Below are 24,205 nucleotides of genomic sequence, written 5' to 3'. Positions count from 1 at the left end.
GGTCCATTGTCAATAGCAGCATTCTGTACTGGAGCAAAGTGTAGCAAACAGGTTCATATTCATGCTCTCGTATCAACAACTAGGCAGGTCTCCGCCCTGTGCATGCCCTCAGTAGTGCGCTCTCAGAGAGGAGTGAGGAAATGTCTGCCCTCAATGTCCATTCTGGAATTTTAAATTAATTAAAATTCTTTAATTTTATGTGCATGCGTGTGTTGCCCTTGTGTATGCCAGTGTGCTATCTGTATGCCTGGTGTCATGGCATCAGGTCCTCTGGAATTGTAGCTGCAGATGGCTGTAAGCTGCCTTGTGAGTGCTGAGAATCAAGCCCAGCCCCCCTGCTAGCACAGGCAGTGCTATTGAACCAGCCCCAGGCCCTAGCATCTACCTAGCATCTCTTTAGAATAGGTCACATTTTTAATTTGTGTGTGTGTGTGTGTGTGTGTGTGTGTGTGTTTTGAGAAAAAAGACCTTCTTCCACTAGGAGTTAAACAACTATAGAATTAGAGGTATTGGAGTGGGAAAGTAAAGAGTAGAAGTAAAAATTTCATGATTAGAAAACACCCACAGCACTTGGAAGATGCCTTGCCCCAACCATGTGGGTCTCTGCAAAACATGCTGAAGTCTTTAGTGAGATAAATGTTCCCACACCACGAAAAGCTTCCAGGAAGACTGTCAAAGTTGAAGTTTGACATTAAAGTAAAGTGAGTATTGATTTAAATAATCTCATGTTTACTCTTTCAAATTAATCATCTTTTTTTTTTTTTTTGGTTCTTTTTTTCGGAGCTGGGGATCGAACCCAGGGCCTTGCGCTTCCTAGGCAAGCGCTCTACCACTGAGCTAAATCCCCAACCCCAAATTAATCATCTTTATCAACAAAAATATTACATGGCCTAAATTGGTTTTTCCCATTTTGGCCTAAGAGATCCAAAGCTACCGTTGCGTCTAGATTTATCTCTGGTTACTATGGAGATGACTTTCTTTGTCAGAATTTACACAGACACCCCAGAAGGGAGGGGAAATTGGGCTATTGGATTCTTTAAAGGCCTTGTGAGGTGACGGGACACCAAAAGCTGCTGACATGTTGGTTGAGATGCCCGTGCAGCCTGTGAGCAGTGCCCGGGATGGAGTCTGTGCTTTAACGTCAAACACACCACTGTGAAGAGTGTAGCCTATTATTCTTGGATCTCAGAGAGCTACTGAGTTTATAACCTGGGCTGACAGACTCAACATTCAAAAGCACATGTAAATTCTACTCAGTTAATGGAGAGAGTAGAGCAAAGAGTTTTAAAAATAGCTGATGCCCCGGCACACTGAGTTTGAGATCTCTTCTGTCCTGAGCTGTGTGAGGATGAGGCCGGGCTGAGTGCTCCGCCAAGGTCTCATTCTCAGAGCTTGTGTATTTACCTTCTCTTTGCTTTCATCCCTCCCACTACATAGGCTCGTCAATACCCCAGCCCTAGGTTTATTTTCAATCCCTTGTCTAAAAGGGAAAGTAAACAACATTTATATTCTACTACATAATGTGTCAGTATAATGGTTCTACTGCAGAGTGTGTAAAATTAATACCTTACCTCAGTATCAAATAAAAATACGTTCCAGAATAATGTGCCCATTGACCTGAGCCTCTGGATACAGCTTAGCTTGCTATCTTGAATTTCTGGTGGTGTATAGAGTTCTCTCTGGGTGTAGCTGAGATAGAGACTTTTAGTAGAGTTAGGAAAGATTGTTCCCCTGGTCTTCTATGCCTGGGGCTCCACCACTGGACATGGTATTCTTCGCCTTTGACAGACAGTTGTAAGTGGCAGCATTATATTGACTCCTTACCACTGGCTGTCGATGGTTCAAAGAGGGCATTTATAGAATGACTTAACAACTGGTTACAGTGAAATGCACCAACAGAGACAGAGTGACAGTTTTTAATTTGGGACATGAAAAAGCCAGAGTGATTCTAATAATAAGCATGATAAGCCATGACTGATGGATCCCTATAGGATCTTGGCTTTCTCTCATTGTTTCTTGTGCCCGAAGTTTTCACCTGTTGAAAGCTCTAATTGAGCAACGTCAGAATGAATACCTAGGGGAAAAAATGGGACTCACATCCCAGGTGGCTTTGATTTCAGGTTGAAGAAACGGGATGTTCTCAGCTCTGTTGTAACATCACATTGCAAGGAAAGCTCTCTGCTCCTGGTCCTGATGCTGAAATTGGAGCAGCACTTGAAGCCTCATATTCAACTTACCTGTCTGTTCTACGCCCCGATCTTGTCTCTTCTTTTTCAGAAGTGTTCGTGTTTCTGAATTTCCTTTGCTTTCCTTTGGTTCAGGCCCCTATGCCTTCTCCACTGCAGAATTATGCCAGCCTTCTGGTTGTTAAATGAAATGTTATTTCATGAAGTATCAATGAGCCCTGGCCAGCAGTAACGGAGTCACTCATATCAGGTGTCACTTTATCAAATGCTGTTTGAAAATGGGCCACTTCTTCAGAACAAAGGAGGCTCATAGTCCTTAGTCCAAAGGGACCCAAACTGAGCCTGCATGTTAAGAAAGTCCTTGATCTTTTTGACAGTCTAAGATAATTAATTAACTTTCCAGCAGACCACTCACTCGGTGTCTGATTTCTGTGCTCTTCTACCTTTCCCTATAGAGTCCTGCCTTTCGAGTCATTTGCCAGACACCATTTGACCTTTAGGAGGAATGTTTTGTGACTCACAATACTGTACAAGAGACGTTTTTTGGTGCCTCCAAACCCAGTGTTTTGAATGTCTGTTCTTTGCTCCAGCTTATCATTCTTTCAGACCCTTCCTGTTGCCATAAGCCAGTGTGGGTAAATCGCTCATTCGCTGTGCTGCCTTTCACCCCTAACACTTTATTGATCACCTGTGACCTCCTGAATCCAGTTGAACTTCTTTTCTTGACTGCGAAAATTTTCTTGCTATCTGTTAGCCAGCCTTCCTGGGCTTATCTACACAAGCCTTTGACATAAAACCTACATTCTTGGCAATCTGCTTGTTTTATAATACTTGGCCATGCATGGGGGAAGCAGTGCGAGAGAATGTTAAGTTGGGAGGTTGCCTTCAGCAGTTGATAATTATCCTACGAATGGAGAAGTGAATGTGTCCCACGCCGATGCTTATTCTTCAACACCTTCAGTATCCTTTGGAGAAGCCCACCTAGTTTGCCAATCCAGATCCTCCTCTGAATCCTGTGGCAGGACGATGGCAGCTTGAAGACTTCCCATTGGAGCATGGAGTGGGGGTGTGTGAAAGGATGGGCAAGATTCTGAAAGTACAGGGTAAGTAGGAGGGCTGGCGCCGCGGGTTCATGTCACCTGTTTAAACTTCCCGGAAAGGTCAGATCATTCTAAGCAATCCAGGTGCTTTGGGTAGGTGATATAGTAGGCTTGTGATTGGCATGCGATGAGAAAGACATGCTGATTATAGTTCAACCCAATGTCAAGGAAAGGGAGGACTCTAGTGGGTGGAACCCACTGAAAACTAGCACAGAAGTCACTAGGGTACAAGCCAGGAGGCATGAGCCAGCCTTATGATTAGCCTTCCGGGAAAGTTAAGTATGAGGCTGTGGTCTGAACGCCCCTCACAGCTCATGTGCTGAAATGAGATCCTCACTGTGGTAGGAATTAGAGACATGGCTATTGGTGGGGTGATTAAGTCAGAAGGGCTTTGCCTTCATGGAAGGCTTCACTCCCTCAGAAACAGCAAGAGACAAATGTAGGTCAGTTTTACATCTGTCTTCTGCCGCGTGAAGACAGTGTTCATGCATTTATTCATGTCTCTGTTTAAGGTAATGTTTCATGGAGCCCAGGGTGACCTAGAACGTGTTGGGTAGCCGAGGAGGATGATCGTGAACTTCAGACCTTCTCTGGGCTTCCTTCCTGGTGCTGGGATGCTAGGGGTCTCCCAGCACAGCCAGTTTCTGGTTGAGACAAGAGTCTTATGTGTAATAGGCAAGCATGCCACCAACTGAGCTACAGCTAGCTCTCTTCTTCTTGGCTTTCCCTCCTGCCTACGTGTGTGGACACTTAGATGACACCATCATTGGGGAATAGACCTTCACCAGACACAGTGTCTTTTGGGACTATGACCTTGCAAATGTCAGCCTCTAGAACTGAGAGAAAATAAGTGTCTTTTAATTGTACATTACTCAAATCTAGATATTTTGTTACAGCAGTACATTCAGACTAAGGTAGATGCTTCATTGGGGTAAAGCTAGGATAGCAGAGATTACACTGGGCTTCGTCCTTGTTTTAGGGCAAACAGTGACCTGAAAATCCAATTGTGAATTAAATAAAGGCTATCCCAGGGACTGAGAAAGTGTGGCTTTTGACGATGATGCTTAAGAGAGGGATGCTTCCTCCTCAGTTTCACTCTTATTACATGTCGTCAGTACATACATGTTACTCTGTACCTATAATGACTAAGGTCCCTGAGATAGGGCAAAACTTGATATCAGCCTTTCCAAGGCCGACTTAACTGACTTAATATGATTTCCTCTCGTTACATCCATTTTCCTGTTGTTACATAACCATTCTTCATTGCTAAAGAAACATCACATTGTGTGTCTACACCTTGTAGTCTTTGAGTCTTTGTCCTTTTTTGTTGTTGTTGTTGTTTTCTTTTTGCTGTTGGTTCAACTGTCCACAGGAGCTGGGTTATGGGATCAGCGGAGTGAATTCTTCTACACCAGCACTATCACGAAATTTTCTCTGAACACAAGAGAACCTTCTCCTTGCCCCCAGCCACACTCCTTGCATTTCTCTCATTGCTTCTTAAGAACTTTATTTTACTTTTTTGACAGAGGGTCAGCCCTCAGAATGGAATCAAAAGTGAAGCTTCCTGAAGGCTGGTGGTGGGACTCCCAGGCAGAACAATTCTCCCTTCTAAATCTAAGTTTTTCGGTGCAATAGTAAAACCCCTGAGGCTGTGAGAACCTAGGTTTCTCTTGAGAAATTTTCATTTACAGTAGATGGAATGTCAGGAGATATCAAATGTGTGCCATCGAGAATAAAATACTTCCCAGCTTCTAAATTCTTTTCAAAACAAATGTGTACATTTGATACACGCAAGGTCTGAGTGTGCAAATATTGACTCATGGATGGTCCCTGTTCTGATATAAGGGTTGGGCCTATCAGGACTCTGACTAAGGGTTATGTTTTTTTTTTTTTTATTTCCCAGCTGGTAAGTTTGTCTAGAATGAGAGTTTCCCACTCATGTTCCAAGGGCCCATACCATATGTGTATAACAGACTTCCTTTCCAAGTTCATTACGGTGTAGGGTCAACCTTTCAAACTCTTTGTTGACCACTCCCACAATCACTGGGAAATTTGATGATAATTTTCAGGTTTTATAAAAAAAATTTTTTTAGTGTTAATATTTTTCATTTTAAGACTGGTTTAAAAAGTCACCCTGCAGTGGTGGTGGTGGCACGCACCTTTAATCCCAGCAATCTGGATACAGAGAAGTGTAGCTCTCTCTGAGTTTGAGGCCAGCGTAGTCTACAGAGCGAAGTTCCACACAGCAAGGGCTGCAGAGAGAAACACTGTCTCCAAAAACAAACAAAAATGTCACCCTGAAGGCAAAGAATCCCAAGTGTAGTGATTTTGAAATGCTTTCGGATTTAGTTTTAGAGATTGGGAAGGAGGAAAAAAAAAAAAAAAAGAACGATGAAATTGAATCCTAAGCTGTGAGGTAGTCTGCTTCATAAAATGACAAACTTAAATGTAGCTTATTGTTCCATGCTCTAAGGTCAGGTCATCTGCAACATCAGGCATTACCGAGACGTGCTGTGACCCAGCAGCATCTGACCTTTCTACAATCTAGGTGAAGAGTTGGCAAATCATTACTACAGTGTAGAGTTCACAGAAGACCATAAAAATCACCCTGAAAAAGTCACCCCCACCCAGAGGATTGTCGTTTGCTGTTGTCAGTATGTTTATGTGGATGAGTGCATTTGTGAGTGTGTGTGTGTGTGTGTGTGTGTGTGTGTGTGTGTGTGTATGCTAGAGGAGGGCATCAGGGTTCTCCCTCCCTCTCCACTTCATTCCCTTGAGCAAGGTGTCTTTGCTGAACCTAAAACGTGTGTTTCTCAGGTAGGTCTGAGCCCAAAAGGTCCCAGCAACCCTCTTGTCTACACTTGTCATAGTTGGGGTAACCGGAGTTTGAGAGTCTGCTTCTGCTCTTTTCATGGTTGTCAGGATGAGTCCTGAGACTCACATGAGAAGCGCTCTCTTCTGCTGGGCTATCTTTATAGTCTCCTCATTAAGACAGGATCATGAAGTTGAGGATTTAACTTGATGGTAGAGTACATGTCAATCAAGCCCAAGGCCCTGGCTTCAACATGGAGTGGGGTTGGTGGGGTTGGTGGGATGGGTGGGTGGAGGGAATGAAGAGAAAATGCCCCTGTGTAACATAGGAGAGCACAATTTTCCTCTGCTCTTGTCTTGGCCTCCCTTGTGCTGGGTTGCAACCGGGCCTCCACTATACCTGGTTCATTGTTAGGCGTTGTTAAATGAGCAAGCTATTTGTGTCTTTGCTGCTCTGTAGCTTCTTGAGACCCACAGGAAACTATCCGATCCTCGAAGGGTTCAGTGGCTTTAAGAAGTGACTTCATGTGCTCTCCAATCCCTGCTCCGGAGGGCTGCTATAGAGTTAAGAGTTTTACCTGAGGCCCGGATTTCCCCTCTCCTGTTCCATGGCTCTAAACCCCATGTGGTCTTGAAGTGCTTGTTTAAGAAGTAACACAAGCTGTGCATTCAAAATGATTGTGGGTTGGATCAAATCTTAGGCTCCTCTACCTGCAGATGAATTTACTCTAGGAACTGGCCCTTGTCCTCCATGGTGCAATGCAGATGGTGTTAGCCCTGTTTGGACAGAAAGATGGAAAGCCAAGGACGTTTCAAGGCCAGCCTCCAGGACTTACAGTCATTCCTCACCGAGTACTTAGTGGTGGCCGTTATGAGGAGGTGTCTCAGGGACAGAAGTTCCTGGCAGTGATTCTTTGGATCAATTTCCAGAGTCTTATTTTGGGAGTGAATTGGGCCTCTGGAATTTTTGGAGGTTAAAAAGAAGTGTTCGAAGCTTTGTCTCATCCGTGCAACAGCCTCATGCTGCCCCCTGCTGGAACTTTTGATATTTGTCAAAATCTTTGTTGAAATATGCGTTTTATAAATAGAACAAGTAAGATTTACTACTCTATTCTTTCCCCGAAGAATATGTTATTGTGCTACTTTCATCAGATTACAAATTTTTCTTTAATTTTATTTCTTTATTTATTCACTTCACATCCCAACATCAGCCTCGTTCTCCTCTTAGTCCCATTCTCCGTCCCTTTTTCTTCTGAGAAGGGGACCCCCCCCTTCCCCATCACACTGCCCCACCCCCACTGCCCTACCCCCACACATCAGTCACTGCAGGACTGGGCACATCCTCTACTCTCACTGAGGTCAGACAGAGTGGCCCAGTTAGAGGAACAGGATCCAGAGGAAAGCAACAAATACAGGGACAGTCCCCGCTTCGGTTGTTGCATGAATACCAAGCTGCACATTTGCTGTATACGTGCAGAGCGGGAGGGGCAACGCCCAGCCCATGCTCACTCTTTGGTTGGTGGTTCAGTCTCTTAGAGTCCCCAAGAGTTCAGGTTAGTTGACTCTGTTAGTCTTCCTGTGCTGTCTCTAACCTCTTAGGGTTCCCCAGTCCGTCCCTGGGCTCTTCCGCAAGACTCCAGAGAACTTCTTTTAATGTCTGGCTGTGGGTCTCTGCATCTGTTTCCATCAGCTGTTGAGTGAAGCATCTCAGAGGACAGCCATGCTAGACTCCTGTCAGCAAGCGTAGCGGAGTATCATTATTAGTGTTGGGGAGTGGTGCTTGCCCATGGAATGGGTCTCGGTGCTCCGTCTTTCTGTCCCTGCACATCTATAGACACGTTTGAGGTTGAAAGTCTTGTGGGTGTGTCAGTTTGTCAAGTTTTAAAATGAAAACTTGGTCATGATTAGTTCACAGACCCCACGTGCATTCTACCCAATCGAGCCTTACGACTGACAAGCTTACACACTTGAAGAACACATATTTTGCCAAGTAGAGTAGGTGCTGGTTGTTTTTTCAAACTTTTTTGTCTCAGTTATCAATAAGTATCTAATATGGTCATCCCAATCTTCTTAGTTACACATGTCAGATTTCCCTATGATATTAGCACAGGGAGAGGAACCGTGGCCTAAGAGGAGGTGCACTGTAGTCTTAACATTTGATTAAACTTGGAGAAACATCAGAGGCGTTCTTTAATTTCTCTGTGTGTGAGACTTTGCACTTTGTTTTGAGACACTGTCTGGCTTATCCTGGCTGGCCTGAGACTCACTGTGTAGGGGAGGCTGCTTTGAACCCCTAATTTCATGCTTTCCCTTCCCAACTAATGGAATTGCTCCAACATTTAGGCATTGCCCAAGATGGTTTTGGAGCTGGAAGATGCTCATTTGTTAAGAGTGCTCTTTGCTCTTGCAGAGCACTGGGGTTAAGTCCTCAGCACCTACAGTACGTAGTTCACTACCTCTCAGCTGCCTCACTTGTGCACTTGTGCACTTGTGTGTATGTGCACATACACACACACACACACACACACTCATAAGACATATACACGCACAAATAAAAATAAATATAGATCTTAAAACTAAAAGTAGTTTTGAGCCCAGGGTGGTGGTACAAGCCTGCAATTCAAGCACATGAAAGGTGGGGGAAGAAAGATGAGGAATTGGAGGCCAGCCTCCTTTACATGGGGAGTTTGAGTCAGAGGGGTAAATGATACCTTATCTCACTGCCTCCCCCAAATCCACTAACCAGTTCTACTCAAACCCAAAGGAAGTGCCTCCCCCAACCTCCGTCTGCTAAGTGATAGCTGTTAAATCTCAAGTGAGACTTAATTTCCTTTCGCCCCAGCTTCCTCTCTAAAACGAGGGAGAATATTGCCATTTGTGAGACTTCCGGGACAATTTCGGTGACGAGAATGCTAGCCAATGTATAAGTGGAAGGTGCTTAGTTGATAGTACACCTGGAGCCCAGATCCTCAGCAGCCTGAGGGAAGAAAACTCACGATTGTGAGACTAGTCTGTCGCCATCTCTACCGTCACCAGCTAATGAAGGGACAGTGAAAAGAACAGCAGAACCAACTTAAGCAACAGCAACCACAACCTCTTGGTGGCTAAAGCTGCGACCCGTTGGCTTTTCCATGAGGAGGCTCTTCTCATTTGCTCTGAGACTCCCTAGCTCGCCCATTTCCGGTTCTGAGGATGGGGGGAGGACAAAAGAAAGCACTGGACCAACGAACAGAATTTTCATTGCCTTCCTCCCAGGAATTCCCACAATACCTGGGGCAGCAGAAACTTCAGAAGTGAAGGGATGTTCCAGCTACCACAAGCTTTCCTGGTAGTGTGAAGCCTCTTGGCTCTGAAACAGAGGCAAAGACCACACCACAGAGGTGCTCAACGCTGAGGAAACACTTGACAGAAACGTGGCAGCTCCTGTGCAGTGAAGGTGTTGGTAGAGAGACTGGCGTTGAGACACCAGGAAGGTATGAAGGTATCCAGATCCAGCAGGCTTACCTCTAGCTGTTAACAATTGCACTGTAGAACTAGCAGTGTGAAAATACTGAACACACGTGAACTAGAAATAGATCCTTATAAAAGTCCTTGCTATAGCCTGACTTTATTAATACGTAAACAGCAAATCATGTGCACAGGAAAAGATCTGAGTATGTGCCTGGTAAAACAGAGTATTCATAGGCAATGGACTGGGGGGATTGTCTTTATTTTTTTAAAAGAATCTATAGATGTGACTTTTGTAATAAAATATATTAAGTAATATAGTAATAACCACTTTTTAATTTTTTATCAGCTAAAATAGTGAGAACAGGGGGTGGAGAGATGGCTCAGTGGTTAAGATGCTGGGTGGTCCTGACACTGGACTTTAGATCCCAGTCGCTCACCCACAAACACTAGTTGGGACTCTTCTCTCCAGTCAGAGAGTGTTGGTGCCGTTGTATCGTTAGTTGTTTCATCTGTCTTAGCGAAACAGCTTCTCTGAGATGAGACATAAGCTGGTTTGTCTTCTACACAGTAGATAACTTAGCAGAGCCCAGTAAATACTCAGTTGACTCCCTCAAATATAACTGAATAAATAAAGAAGATAAAGGAAAATACTTTAAAACAGAGTCACATGGAGACAGAAATGAAAAAAGAAAAAGAGAATGAAAACCTTTCTTTCCTTTTACAGCATGGAAAAATTTGATTTGAAAAATAATAACATACTAAAGTTTGAGTTTCCCCAGCAACTTTTATATCCAGAAAGGACAAATCAAACAACAGCTCTTCCTAGCAAGGATTATGTAGGATGTTTAACCATAAGTGGACGTAATATTTCTGGCATTACAGTACACAGAGGGCACAGGCATTCGGTCCTGGAGCTGAAGTCCTTTGAGCTCAGAGGAGCAGACCAAAGCTGAGACTCCAAAATTGGAAGTCTGGACCAAGACAGAAGATGAGTATTCTGTGTGTACATCTGTGGCAAGGAAGCATAGGGAAGAGTTTAGCAATCTAGAACTCCACTTGGTTCGGGCCATGTACACATCCTTCTTTTAATGATGCCTTTGGTCTGTGATCTTTCCCTGCCGCCTCCTCCTCCTCCTCCTTCTCCTCCTCCTCCTCCTCCTCCTCCTCCTCCTCCCCCCTCCCCCCTCCTCCTCCTCCTTCTCCTCCTCCTTCTTTCTTCCTCCTCTTCTTTCTCTCTCCCTCCCTCTCTTCTCTTCCTCTTCCTGTTCCTGTTCCTGTTCCTCCTCCTCCTCCTCCTCCTCCTCCTCCTCCTCCTCCTCCTCCTCCTCCTCCTTTTTTCTTTTGCTGCTGCAGCAGCAGTGTCTATCTAGCAACCTGTTAGGAGCCTAGGACCACCCACCTACCTTTGAGCTTCAGGCATGCCCCATTTTGAAAGATGGAATGCATTTCTCTTTCCTTTAACTGTGAAACTCAGAGATTCTGTTCAATCATATTCCAGTTGTGACCAGGTGTGTGTGTGTGTGTGTGTGTGTGTGTGTGTGTGTGTGTGTGTGTGTGTGTGTGTGTGTGTATGTGTGTGTGTGTGTATCTGGCCTGAACTAGTTTTGTGTGCATATGCAGTAATGCCAACCCTGTCCTGTAGGGTGAACTTTCTGGGAAAATCTCTTCCTTGCCATTTCCCATCTATGTATAATGAGTGTGCATATGATTACGACCAGGAGGGAAGGGTGGGCACAGTGAGAATGGCTTATGTAATCCAACTGTGTCAATCAAAACGGAGAGCCACCCACACCAAGATCCTTAGGCATCAAATTCTCCCTTCTCTTGAAGCTCACAGAAGGAAAACCAAGCAGTATTCGAGGTCCCTGAGTATCCCAACTCGTGACCTGCTGTCCCTGACAGCGTGTGTTTTCTACACCCTTGCTTCACTGTATTCGTTTGCTTTCTTCTGGTTGTATGGTTCGTATCGCTGCTTCAGTTTGCATAATGTTTCCAGGCTGCTGTTGCAAACAGGGTGCACCCTTATATCTCTTCTGTGAGTTAGAGGAGATCAAGAGCTTGGAAACATCTGGCCCAGACCCAGCCACCCAGTGGCAAGGCCCCACATGGCAGCCACATTCTTTCTCTGACAGAAACAAGGAACTTGATACCTAAAATATGTGTGCCCTGACTGCCTTTTGAGTTTTGGAGGAAGAAAAAACCCTTCATTCCTCCCTCCTCCCTCCCTCCCTCCCTCCTCCCTCCCTCCCTCCCTTCTTCCTCCTTCCTTCCTTTCTTTTTACTAATTTAACTTGTACCTGAAGTCTAAGAATAGGTACAAAGGATTGTATGGCTTTTGGAAGCTAGACTATTCTGAGATCCTGCTGGCTCTGCGGCAAATGGAGAGGGTAGTTCTTGGATGGCAGGCCCTCCTGGAAGAAGGCCAGGCTGCAGTTGGCTCGGTAATTTTTCAGCTAGGGTGTTGGCATGAGGCGTCCACTGATGTTTTCTCTATCAGTGTTTCTAAAAGGCCAAGGTTGGATGTGGGTCAACCTGGCACAGAACTGGCGTTAGAAGCCATGTGGCACAGGGCTGCTTGTACAAAGAGGATGTATTTTTATCTAGCAGTCTGTCCCCTGAAGGAACCCCAGCATGTCTTCTATTTTCAGCAGTACTTTATTGGAGTGATTTTGCCTTTGAGGGAAAATTCAGTAGTAGTGGGAGACATTTTTGACTGCCACAATTAGGAGAGGAGTGGCATTGGGTGGGCAGGAGACAGGGTGGCTGTCAAACATCCGTGAGCACCCAGGATGGCCCCTCTGCACAGAGAATTAGCTGGTCCAAAATGGCAATAGTGCCAAGATTGTGAAGCACCAATTCGTGTCTGAGGACAAGTAAACTCAGCGTGCCAACTAGCAGTGTCCAGACCCCGGCACCAGGAGAGAGGCCACGAAAGGCACTGCCAGCCCCGACAGGGGCTGCACGGGGTCAGAATCTATACTTGGATGAGGTCAGCAGGTAATTTTCTGTGCGTGTTTGTTTGCTCCAGTTTGAGGAGTAAGCTTGGAACTTAGGACGGCTACAAAGAACAAGGCAGGGTGGCCCTAGGTTGACTTATCAAGTAGAATGCCCTGGCAGGTGCACTGCCATTTTGGTCTCCACTTCCTTGCTGTCCTTTTCTTTCCTTTCTCCCTGTCACTTCCGTTTCTTCCCGTCACTTCTGTTCTCCTTTGCCTTCTTTTTCTTCCTTCATCTTCTGCTTACTCTTCTTCATAAGAGCTGGGTCCTTTATCTTCCCGTCATCCGTGCACAGCTTTCCCTAGATCTTTAGAGTCTATCCTTGATATTGGCGTGGGAGGGGAGATAACCAGTGCTTTGTAAGTTAAAGGATATCGTCCTGAAGGGACTTTGTAAAACCCGATGACACAATTAAATTTAACCCTTTCAGGAATCAAATGGGAAGGCAATAAAGATCTTCCAATACTAATTTAATCAGAAGCCAGTACACCATCAGTCTTTCTGAACCTTTGCCCAATGTAGCTTTAGGCTTGAATAGGCAATCTAAAACTCTATTGACTTATCAGCAAAATTTCTGCAGAACATAGTTATACTAATAGAACTGATTAAAAAGGAAATCAAATCTGCACCTCATGCCAATGTACTATTAAAACCCTGGAGACCTGGGGATGTTTTACTTAGAAATGTTCTCATTTTAAGGCATTTGCTTAAGAAAACTTCAGCTAAAACTTTAAATTATTAAAAGAAATTTCAGTGTGATGGACTTCCTAGGGAAGCATTGTTTATTCACAAAAAGCTACAGGAGTTTCCAGAGATTCCTCATACCTATTACATTAGAAAATCTATCTTGAAATAAAATGGTGAAAAGTTTACAGTTCCTAAAAAGCTATGATTTTTCTCAGTAACATTTTACATCCTGGGTAACAATTACAACATTCATTTTCATAAACTTTTAGCTTAGATAAATCTTATAATCTAGAACATTTCACTTCCATCTATCTGCTGCCCCAGGGATTTTTTTCATAGCTATATTTTTAACACATTTTGTCATTTATGTTAATTCTTTGCTTTTCCCCTTGAAAAATTGGACTTTGTACTAAAGCAAAGATTTATTGAATATGGACCTGGGTTATCTGTGAAAAACAATGAGATCATTATGTATTACTGAAAAGAACTCACTGGAAACAAAACTCTAATAGGCATTTTATCAATGTGACTGAATCAAACTTACCCATCTTTGAACCGACCTTTAAAATAATGCACGTGGTAATTGTTCTGCAGATGTCTTCACCTGGCGTCTCCCTGGGCCTTGGAAAGGCTGTAGCACCAACCTCCGGGTTTTCCCTGAGAACCCACCAATGCACAAAAGCAGAAATGCTTCCTGGAATGTCAAGTAAAGGAAGGGTCACTCCAGCTCTCAGAGCCCACCCACTTCCCAAGGACCTTTGTGCCAAGACTTACATCAGTATTTGGCTGAATTCCTAAAGAAATTAAAAAGAAATAGAGTCACACCAAAGCTTTATTCAATTTGCCAATCGCATTTCAAGGTTCATTTCTAAGCTAGACGAAACTGGTTTTACATAATAGATTAGCGGACAAGTCTGGCTGTTAAGTGGAGGGTGCCTTCACCATGCGACAGAGACATATTGAATATATGCAAGGATTCATGCTCACCAACACATAAAGGAATTCTCCTTCGTTAATAATGCTTTTGGAAATACAGATGTAAAGGCACCACATTCTGGAAGACACTGAAGAATTTTATTTTTCTAGGGGATCCTTATTCCTCTTTATTTTCCCTCATGCCTAATCCTAGAGTCATAGTTTTCAGGGAGGGAAGGCAATTCTTACCAGGGTGAAGAAATCAGTTGCATCCACATGACTTGGCTTATCAGCAATGCTCTGTCAGGGTGTCTTAGTCATGAAGGAATATGAAGTCAGAAGCCACCCTGTTGGGGAAAGAAGGTAACAGAGGTGAAGTGTACCAGTGAGACAGTGTCTTCATGATTCTCTTTAGACTGAAATGCTGAAGTGGAGAGTGAATGGGACTGGTGAAAGATAATGGCCTCATCCAGAGACCGCCCCACCTTGGGACTCATGCCCTCTGCAGGCACCAAACCCTGACGCTATTGCTGATGCCAGGAACTGCTTGCAGACAGTAGGGCTGTCCTCTGAGGGGCTCTGCCAGCACCTGACTAAGACAGATGCAGACACTCACAGCCAACAGTTGGACAGAGTCTATGACCCCAGGGGAAGAGTTAGGGTAAGGACAGAAGGAGTTGAGGGGGATTGCAACCTCATAGGAAGAACAATGGTATCAACTAACTGGACCCTTCAGAGCTCCCAGGGATTAAACTACCAACCAAAGAGTACATATGGAGGGATCATGGGTCCCACTACATATGTAGCCTTATCTGGCATCAATGTGGGGGAGGTGCTTGTTCCTATGGAGGCTTGTTGCAGTGAAGGGGGATGATAGAGGGTGAGGCAGGAGTGGGTGGGTGGGTGGGTGAGCACCCTCTTAAAGGCAAAGGGGGGGAATGGGATGGGGGTTTTCGAAGCAGAGACTGGGAAGGGGGACAACATTTGAAATGTAAATAAATAAAATAATCAATAAAAATTATTGGTTAAAAAATATGGTGTCCTTAGCCCTGGCGCCTTAACCCCTAGCTGGTTTATCTTTCAGTGCAGAATGTTGACTACAGTGTCTCAGGCGATCAGGCTGCTAAGTATTTCAACTTAGTGGATGAGAATTACCACAGTCAACAGCGACTATAAAACACATTTTCCAATAAGATACATAATAAAGGACTGTGGGTATAATATAGGTCTCTTAATTTTTTCTTTCTTTCATATCAAGCTATTATCCTCTTGTCTAATTAAGAAAGACGTACCAAAACAAAATTAATAATATACTTGTGAAATTAGCAACGATGCCTTAAAATATTAATATGTAATGCCAGTGAACATGTGTTGATGAAGGTCTTGATGGGAGTTTAATTTTTTCTTACTTTTCTTTCAAAAGTTACATATATATATTTTGTTGTACAGCCTGCTGCTTTTAAATATACACACACAAACATATATACATATATGCACAAACTCATACACATAAACATATATATTCATACACACGCTCATACACACATAAATATATATATATACATGTATACACTCACCCATACACACATAAGTATATATACATTTGTGCACACACTTGTGCACATACAAACATATATACATATATACACTCTTAGACACACATATATGCATGTATACACACACCCATACACTCACAAACTTATATACACACACTCGTGCACACAGAAACATATATCCATGTGTGTACACATGCATACACTCATATTGTGAAATGAATGCATTGAGTTACTTAATATAGGCATTATCCTGCATGTTTTATTTGTGGTCAGAATATTTAAGATCTGTTTTCTTGGCGGTTGTCAAGTGTTTAGTGCACCACCATCAACTATAGTTGGTGTCCTTATTTTTCATTGCAGTGTCCCCTGGCTCCTGTCTTTGGCCCATGTACTTTGCCAAGCACTAGAGTGGCCAATACCCACCTTCTACAGTTCACCTGCCAATGGAACAAAATGTTTGGAATCAAGGGTTAGTCTGATTGCAGGAGTTCAGTGCAACAATTAAAAAATGTTCTGTAAACACCACTCTACAAATAGTGATGATCTGAGTAAGTTAATAGCATAATGAATGCTAATAAGGCACAGTTTCATTTGAAGTATAAATACATCACTGCAGGTCTGGTTTTTATTTTCCTTTTTTTCAAAACAATTAAACGTAGGATTTTAATGTTTTAATGTACAAATATGTGCTGCACGCCTAATTTTTAAACTGTATTCATTTCAAGCACATTTTAGAGAGATTCAAATGAAAATAAATTAGGGGGAAAAACAAGAGTATAATGAGCGAATGCTGCTCTCTAGTGGATAAATGTAGGTATGACACACTGAACTCTTTTTTTTTTTTTTTTTTTTTTTTTTTTTTTTTTCCCTTTAAAGACTGTAGTAGCCTGGGAACACAGGAACTGAGGAAGTGGCTGCTTCCATTTTGCCTTCTGATCTTGTAATGAAGTGTTGATGTTTATTAAATACTAAAATCATGAGTATCAACAGATGGGACTTTATGAGAATTAAAGTTTCTTCACAGCAAAGGAACCGTTAGCAGAGCACACAGACAGCCCGGGGTAGGGTGCGGGGGTGGGAGGAGATAATCTTTACCAGCTGCACTCAGACCAAGAGCAAATGTCTAGAACTTACAACGAATTGCAGAAACCAAAAGCTAAGGAAATAAATCTGCTAATCAACAAATGGGCTATTGAAATGCATAGAAAATTTTAAATATGAGACACCAATAACTACTTTTACAAGTGCTCCATATCCCTAGCCACTAGGGAAATGCAAATTAAATCTACTAAGACACTACCTCACCCCAGTCAGAAGGGCTGTAGTCAGAAGTCTGGCAACAGATTCTGTAGAGGACATGGGGAAGGAGGAACCCTTACTGCTGGTGGGAGTGCAAATTAACACTGCCATTGTGGAAATGAGTTTGTAGGCTCCTCAAAATCCTAATCATAGCTGGGTGCTGGGTGTAGTGACTCAGCCCTTTCATCCCCCCACAGAAGGATCTTGGGGGTTTAAAGCAGGCCTGGTCGGATAGTGAAAACTATTCTCAACAATAAAAGAACTTCTGGGGGAATCACCACCCCTGACCTCAAGCAGTATTACAGAGGAATCGTGAGAAAATCTGTGTGGTATTGGTACAGAAACAGGCAAGTATATCAATGGAATAGAACTGAAGACCCAGAAATGAACCCACACACCTTTGGTTACTTGATCTTTGACAAAGGAGCTAAAACTATGCAGTGGAAAAAGACAGTATTTTCAACAAATGGTGCTGGTTCAACTGGCAGTCAGCATATAGAAGAATGCAAATTGGTCCATCATTATCTCCCTGTACAAAGCTCAAGTCCAAGTGGATCAAGGACCTCCACATCAAACCAGATACACTCAAACTAATAGAAGAAAAAATGGGGAAAAGTCTTGAACACATGGGCACTGGGAAAAATTTCCTGAACACAATACCAATGGCTTATGCTCTAAGATCAAGAATTGGCAAATGGGATCTCATAAAATTGCAAAGTTTTTGTAAGGTAAAGGACACCGTCAGTAGGACAAAATGACAACCAACAGATTGGGAAAAGATTTTTACCAATCCTATATTCGATACTGGGCTAATATCCAATTTATACAAAGAACTCAAGAAGTTAGACTCCAGAGAATCAAATAACCCTGTTAAAAATGGGGTACAGAGCTAAATAAAGAATTCTCAGCTGAGGAATATTGAATAGCTGAGATATACCTAAAGAAATGTTCAACATCCTTAGTCATCAGGGAAATGCAAATCAAAACAACCCTGAGATTCCACCTCACACCAGTGAGAATGGCTAAGATCAAAAACTCAGGTGACAACAAATGCTGGTGAGGATGTGGAGAAAGAGGAACACTCCTCCATTGTTGGTGGGATTGCAGACTGGTACAACCATTCTGGAAATCAGTCTGGAGGTTCCTCAGAAAATTGGACATTGAACTACCTGAGGACCCAGCTATACCTCTCTTGGGCATATACCCAAAAGATGCTCCAACATATAACAAAGACACGTGCTCCACTATGTTCATCGCAGCCTTATTTATAATAGCCAGAAGCTGGAAAGAACCCAGATGCCCTTCAACAGAGGAATGGATACAGAAAATGTGGTACATCTATCTACACAATGGAATATTACTTAGCTATCAAAAACAACGACTTCATGAAATTCATAGACAAATGGATGGAATTGGAAAATATCATCCTGAGTGAGGTAACCCAATCACAGAAAAGCCAAAGTTACATTGTGAGATCTTGTTCAAAGAAACAAATAAATGAATTAAAAATTGAACTTCCACATGACCCAGATGCCTTGCTCCTGGACACACACCCAGAGAACTCCATGCCCTATCATAGAGATATTTGCAGTAACCTAATCATTACTCCTGTATTCACTATAGCAAGAAGCAGAACCAACCTAGATGTTCATCAACAGACGAGTTGATAGATAATGAAAACCTGGTATGTAGGTAGAATGGAATACTATTCAGCTCTGAAGAAAAATGAAAACAACAAAGTCTGCAGAAAAATTGATAGAATTAGGATATATAATATTAATCAATATTATAGCTCACACCATCTCAGAAAGGAAAAAAACACATGCTGTCCCTCATCTGTGGCTATTCCTCTATTCTATTTACATGTGTATATGCAAACAGACAGCACATGGGGGATAGTTTGCTGCATGGAAAGTAAAATAAGAAATATAAATATTAGGTGAGAAGAAAGGGAAGAATGTGGATGATGGAAATGTGGATCCTAAAAGAAGATATAAAGCCAAGTGTTCTAGTTTACCTGTTACGGACTTTTTCCTTGGGGTGGGTAAATGGGTAAGAAGGAAATTACGGTGAGAGCGTAAAATCCAAAGCAAAGATCCAGGGCTTCAGAATGGATATTCTAGTGCTACAGATGTTCGCTGAGATGGGTAGACTTTGGGTCTGGCTAATTTCAATGTGTGATGATTTTTATTTGCAAGTTCATTACAATAAAATTATAATTTATTATTGTCTTAGGGCTTTACTGTGGTGAACAGACACCATGACCAAGGAAACTCGGATAAGGACAACATTTAATTGGGGCTGGCTTACAGGTTCAGTCCATTATCATCAAAGCAGGAGCATGGCAGCATCTAGGCAAGGCATGGCACATGAGGAGCTGAGAATTCTGTATCTTCATCCAAAGGAAGCCAGGAACAGACTGTTTCAAAGCCCATCCCCCATAGTCACATACTTCCTCCAACAAGGCCACATCTCCTAATAGTGCCACTCCCTGGGCCAAGCATATTCAAACCATCACAATTATTATAAAATCTTTAAAAATATTAGGAATTATGAAAACTCTTTGAATAAGCAGAGTACAAAAATAAGGCATATCAAGTCTAGAAAAAAAGCAAATTCATTAGCAATAAAAATTTGAGTTAAGAAAGAAAGCTACACTTCAAAAACATTTTCACATTAAAATATTTTATTGTGGTTATACAATGTTATCAAAATATGTCTTGATTCACAAAGGACTGAACTTTTTCTGACTCCCAGCAAAGTTAACGATACTCTTGAGCTCACTCAGGGGACTGGGCTGGAGAGCCTGCTCAGTGCTTAAGAGCCTGAACTGATTGCTCATGTGGAGGACCTGAGTTAGTTCACAGAAGGCACATCAGGCAGCTCAGGATGACCTGAAATTCCAGCCCCAGGGAATCTGCCTGTGTGGACACCTGCACTCATGTGCCATACACACACACACACACACACACACACACACACACACACACACACACACACACACACACACACACACACACACGATGACGATGATGGTGATGAAGATAAGACTGTGTACTTAATGTGCTGTCCTACTGTGCACTCAGTCTATTTCACTGTAACCTCCCTTTAGGAGAACATTGTTACCGCCTTGGATTTCTCATGTAATCAGCATTTACAACCTAAGCTAAATGCATAGCTTTGCTTTTTCCTTTTTTCTTTTTTTTTTTAAAGACTTGTTTACTTATCTATGAGTGCTCTGTCTGCATGTATGTGTGCACACCAGTAGAGGGCATGAGTTACCATTATAGATGGTTTTGGGCCACCATATGGTTTCTGGGAATTGAATTCAGGACCTCTGGAAGAGCAGCCAGTACTCTTAACCACTGAGCCATCCTCCAGCCCCCATAGCTTTATCTTTAAGTTATGCACTCATTCATGTTCTGACCCAGAGCAATGTGTGTGTGTATGTGTGGTGAGAGCAGCTAACAAGTTAGTAGCAAACTTATAAAATAAGCAGCTGCCATAAATGCTGCAAAGAACACGTGGACATAGCGTGATAACACATTATGTTCGCTACTCTGTTTTGGTTGGGTCGGTTAAATGATTTCTTCCCATGTAAACTCCATTAAAGATGCCTTGTGATCTCTCACCCCTTTCCCGTGGCATGTAATAAATACAGAGCAAAGTCCTTTGTTATAGGCATCAACAGGGACAAACACAGACTGACACAGAGTCCAGAGATGGTCAGACATCAGACAGACATCAGACAGACACATCTACACATAGGCCAGTTACCACAAGCTACAGACGGATGGGAGGCAGGCAGAATTAAAATTTGAGTTTGACTCTTGGTCAAATTAACTTATGAGAAGTCTGTTTCCACTCTGTAATGTGGCGCTGGCACATTAATGTGCCTCTTAGTTTATCTTTAATGAGTTAATTTGGTGTTAGTACTGCTGCTGCTGCTGCTGCTGCTGCTGCTGCTGGTGTGTGTGTGTGTGTGTGTGTGTGTGTGTGTGTGTGCGCACACACACACATGCTCACCATGGTGTACATGCTGGAGGACAACCGTGTGGGTTGGCTCTCTCTTTTCACCCTGAACTCAGGTTGTCAGGCTTACACAAAGAAGGCTTACCTGCTGAGCTGTCTCGCTGGTCTTAAAATTGTCATTTTTATAGCTAGCAATCAACCAAAAGTCTCAGAACGAGGTAAATGTGTGAGCAGATTTTGATATTGTCGGTAAGGACAAACTGGCATTGAATTCTCAGCTAGGATTCATTTTGCAGAAGTGTTCCTAAGTTACATGACCATTTTAAGATCTCTCTCTCTCTCTCTCTCTCTCTCTCTCTCTCTCTCTCTCTCTCTCTCTCTCTCTCTCTCTCCATCACTCCCTCCCACTCTTCCTCTCTCTTTTCCTTCCTCCCTCTTTCCTCTCTCTCTTAGTGAGAAGAGGCATAAAATCTCTCAGCTTCCCAAAAGGATCTACATTCCCAAATATTAAGTACAAAGGTTTAAATTATTTTCAGACAGTAATGTGCCAAAACACATCCCTGAAGTCAAAGGTTTATGTATTTCAAGATTATTTTGCATGCTTAACAATGAGAAATTATGCAAATGTTCGATAATAGAGGATTTGAAATAAATCACATCCCAGCCCTAGGCTAGTCTCTAGCTGTTAACAATTGCACTGTAGAACTGGCCGTGTGAAAACACCGAACACACGGGAAACAGAAATAGCTCCTCATAAAAGTCCTTGCTATAGCCTGACTCTATTAATACCCGAACGATAAATCAGGAAAAGATCTGAGTATGTGACTGATAAAACAAAATGTTAGCGCTATTCATAGGCAACAGACTGGGGTGCCGGTCTGGTCTTTATTTTTTAAAAGAATCCATAAATGCAACTTTTGTAATAAAAATATAGTAAGTGATCTAGAAAAAGAAGTATCCTCTTTTTTTTTTTTTTCTGTAAAAATATCGGACCCAGGAGCTTATCTAACTAACCACTGCGCAGCCCTCTGAGCTGAACAGGTACACTCGTGTGGATACATGAGGCACACAGGGACAAGAACAGGACTCACGCGATGACCTATCACCTGCTTCCATTTGCAGGCAGCGTCTCTAAACTTCGTAAAGACGCCTTAGCAATCGGTAACTTTCCAAGCGAATATAAAAATCTGTGCTGTTCAGCACTTTACAAGCCGCTGCAAGTTATTGCTAATGTAAAACGGCGGAGTAGAGTCGAATAGAAGAGCAGAGTGAAGCAGCTTTTAAAAGAGCATTAATAAAAGGCTAACAGATCACTTTCAAGCATGCAGATAAACTTCTGCGCGCCTTTGTGTTTTTCTGTGGCAGCCAGTCATTGAAGTTCAGATTTCCACACAAGTTTAATCTAATTTTTCTTTTCTTTCCTTTCCTTTTCTTTCTGTGATTATTTGTGTGTGGGGGGGGTTGAGGAAAGTTTTTCTTTCTTTCTTTTTCTTTTTACTTGTAGTTTGTATTTTCCAATCTAGGAACTGCGAAGGGAGGCTTTGGAGGAAGCAGGAATTCGTGACCCTTATCATGTTTAAAACTACAAGTAACTAAACAAAGCTACTCAGGGACAATGGGACCCTTGAAAATGTCGTTTCATTTTACATCTTTTCCACTGTTTGGGCTGTAGGCAGCTCCCCCTCTCTGCCCCCCTCCCCCAGCAGGGCGGAAGCCATATGATCCCAGGGCAGGAGGGGAGAACTCCGCAGGACGGAACACTGCACTATGTAGCTAATTTCTAAAGGCAGATACAATGAAAAGCCCCTTGAGGGGCTATGAGAGCGCTCCTGAATGGCCGGATCATGAGAGAGGGAAGGAGCAAAGCCAGCTCTGCGCCTTAGTGTGAGTTCCCACGCCTCAGTGGGTCTAAACGCCTACAAGGAGGGGAACTGGGTGTCAGGAGACACAGAGAGAAGTGGGAAGGACTTTCTCTTCACGTTCGTGAATCTTGTCTTCCCAGTTAAAGGAAAGATCGGGTCTAGATCATTTCTTCCAATACCAGAAAAGAAAATCACAATTAAATAAAAACTACAGCCTTAAATTTTGTCATAATGAAAACCATTGCAAGCCTTAGGACTTGGCTGCCATGTTGAAGCTGAAGCTTTGTGCTATCGATATTATTTTTTAAATAATGTTTGCTAGTGTAGAAGAACTGTGCAGAATAATGGATTTATCGAGACATTCTCGTACGTGTGTCATGTGCTTTCTTCTTAATCACCTTGCGTTTGGTATCATCTGCCTTCCTTTCCCACCCATCCCCTCTACCTAAACAGCTCCCTTCTACTTTTAAGTCTTCTTCATTTTTTTAGAGTTGATTTCTTATAAGTAAGAGCTCGTGCAGTATTTGTCTTTGAGTCTGGCTTATTCTGCTTAAAATGATTCTCTCAGGTTCCAGCTGTTTTCCCGTGATGGCTTTCCTGTTCGTGGCTGAGTAAAACTCCACTGTGTGCACACCACCCATATCTCTTCCCCTTCTCTAACTGAGGACGCCTTGGCTGACTATCACCCAGCTACTGTGAAGAGTGCTGCAATCACACGCATGTGCGCGTGTGTCTGCAGTGTGCTGACTTAGATCCTTGAGGTACAATCCTAGACGCGGTGCAGCCAGATCCCCCGAGAACTCTGCTTTCAGGTCTCGATGAAGCACTGTACTGATTTGCACAGCGGCCGCACTAACGTAAATGTCAACCAGCTGCGTTTAAGAGTTCATCCTCCCATGAATCCTTGCTAGCTAACAAGAAATTCTCAGTCGATTTCTTGACGGGGGTGAGATGGGATATCGATGTAGTTTTGATTTGTACTTCTTGGGTGGCTAAGAAATGTTGAACACACATGTGTAATAGTGAATGAATGTTGTGCACTATTAAGCACAACATTATGAACCATACTGTGGAGTAGCCAAGCACTTTTGATTGGGTTTAAAGCCTACTCCACCAGATGGAACCCATACCTGCCTCTGTCAATGAAGTCAAGGCTATATATGCCATGACCCCTTGGGGAAAGCCTACTACAATTATTCTGCTAAAGGAATATTTTAATGAAATGGCTCCTAATGACATACCACTACGCCATAGATCAGTCCTCCCTCAACCCTCATCAGTGAAGCTTCCTTTAGCAGTAGATGGTAATTAACACAGAAATTCACAACTGGTCAATGTACAAAGAACAAGAGACTTTACAATGCTCATCT

At 42.9% G+C, this 24,205-nt stretch overlaps 1 protein-coding gene across 1 annotated transcript in view; it reads left to right on the top strand.

The window, feature by feature from the left end:
* Positions 1 to 2,803: 2,803 nt before the first annotated feature.
* Otol1 (otolin 1) overlaps positions 2,804 to 24,205 on the top strand; it is a 119,554-nt gene continuing 98,152 nt past the window's right edge. The window contains exon 1 of the mRNA XM_032898242.1: positions 2,804 to 3,289. Coding sequence (XP_032754133.1) covers positions 3,265 to 3,289 — 25 coding nt within the window. The 5' untranslated portion in view covers positions 2,804 to 3,264. The remainder of the gene's footprint in view (positions 3,290 to 24,205) is intronic.

This window comes from Rattus rattus, chromosome 3 (genome assembly GCF_011064425.1).
Source record: "Rattus rattus isolate New Zealand chromosome 3, Rrattus_CSIRO_v1, whole genome shotgun sequence".
Classification (NCBI taxonomy): Eukaryota; Metazoa; Chordata; class Mammalia; order Rodentia; family Muridae; genus Rattus; species Rattus rattus.
This window is presented reverse-complemented; position numbering and strand designations above follow the sequence as displayed.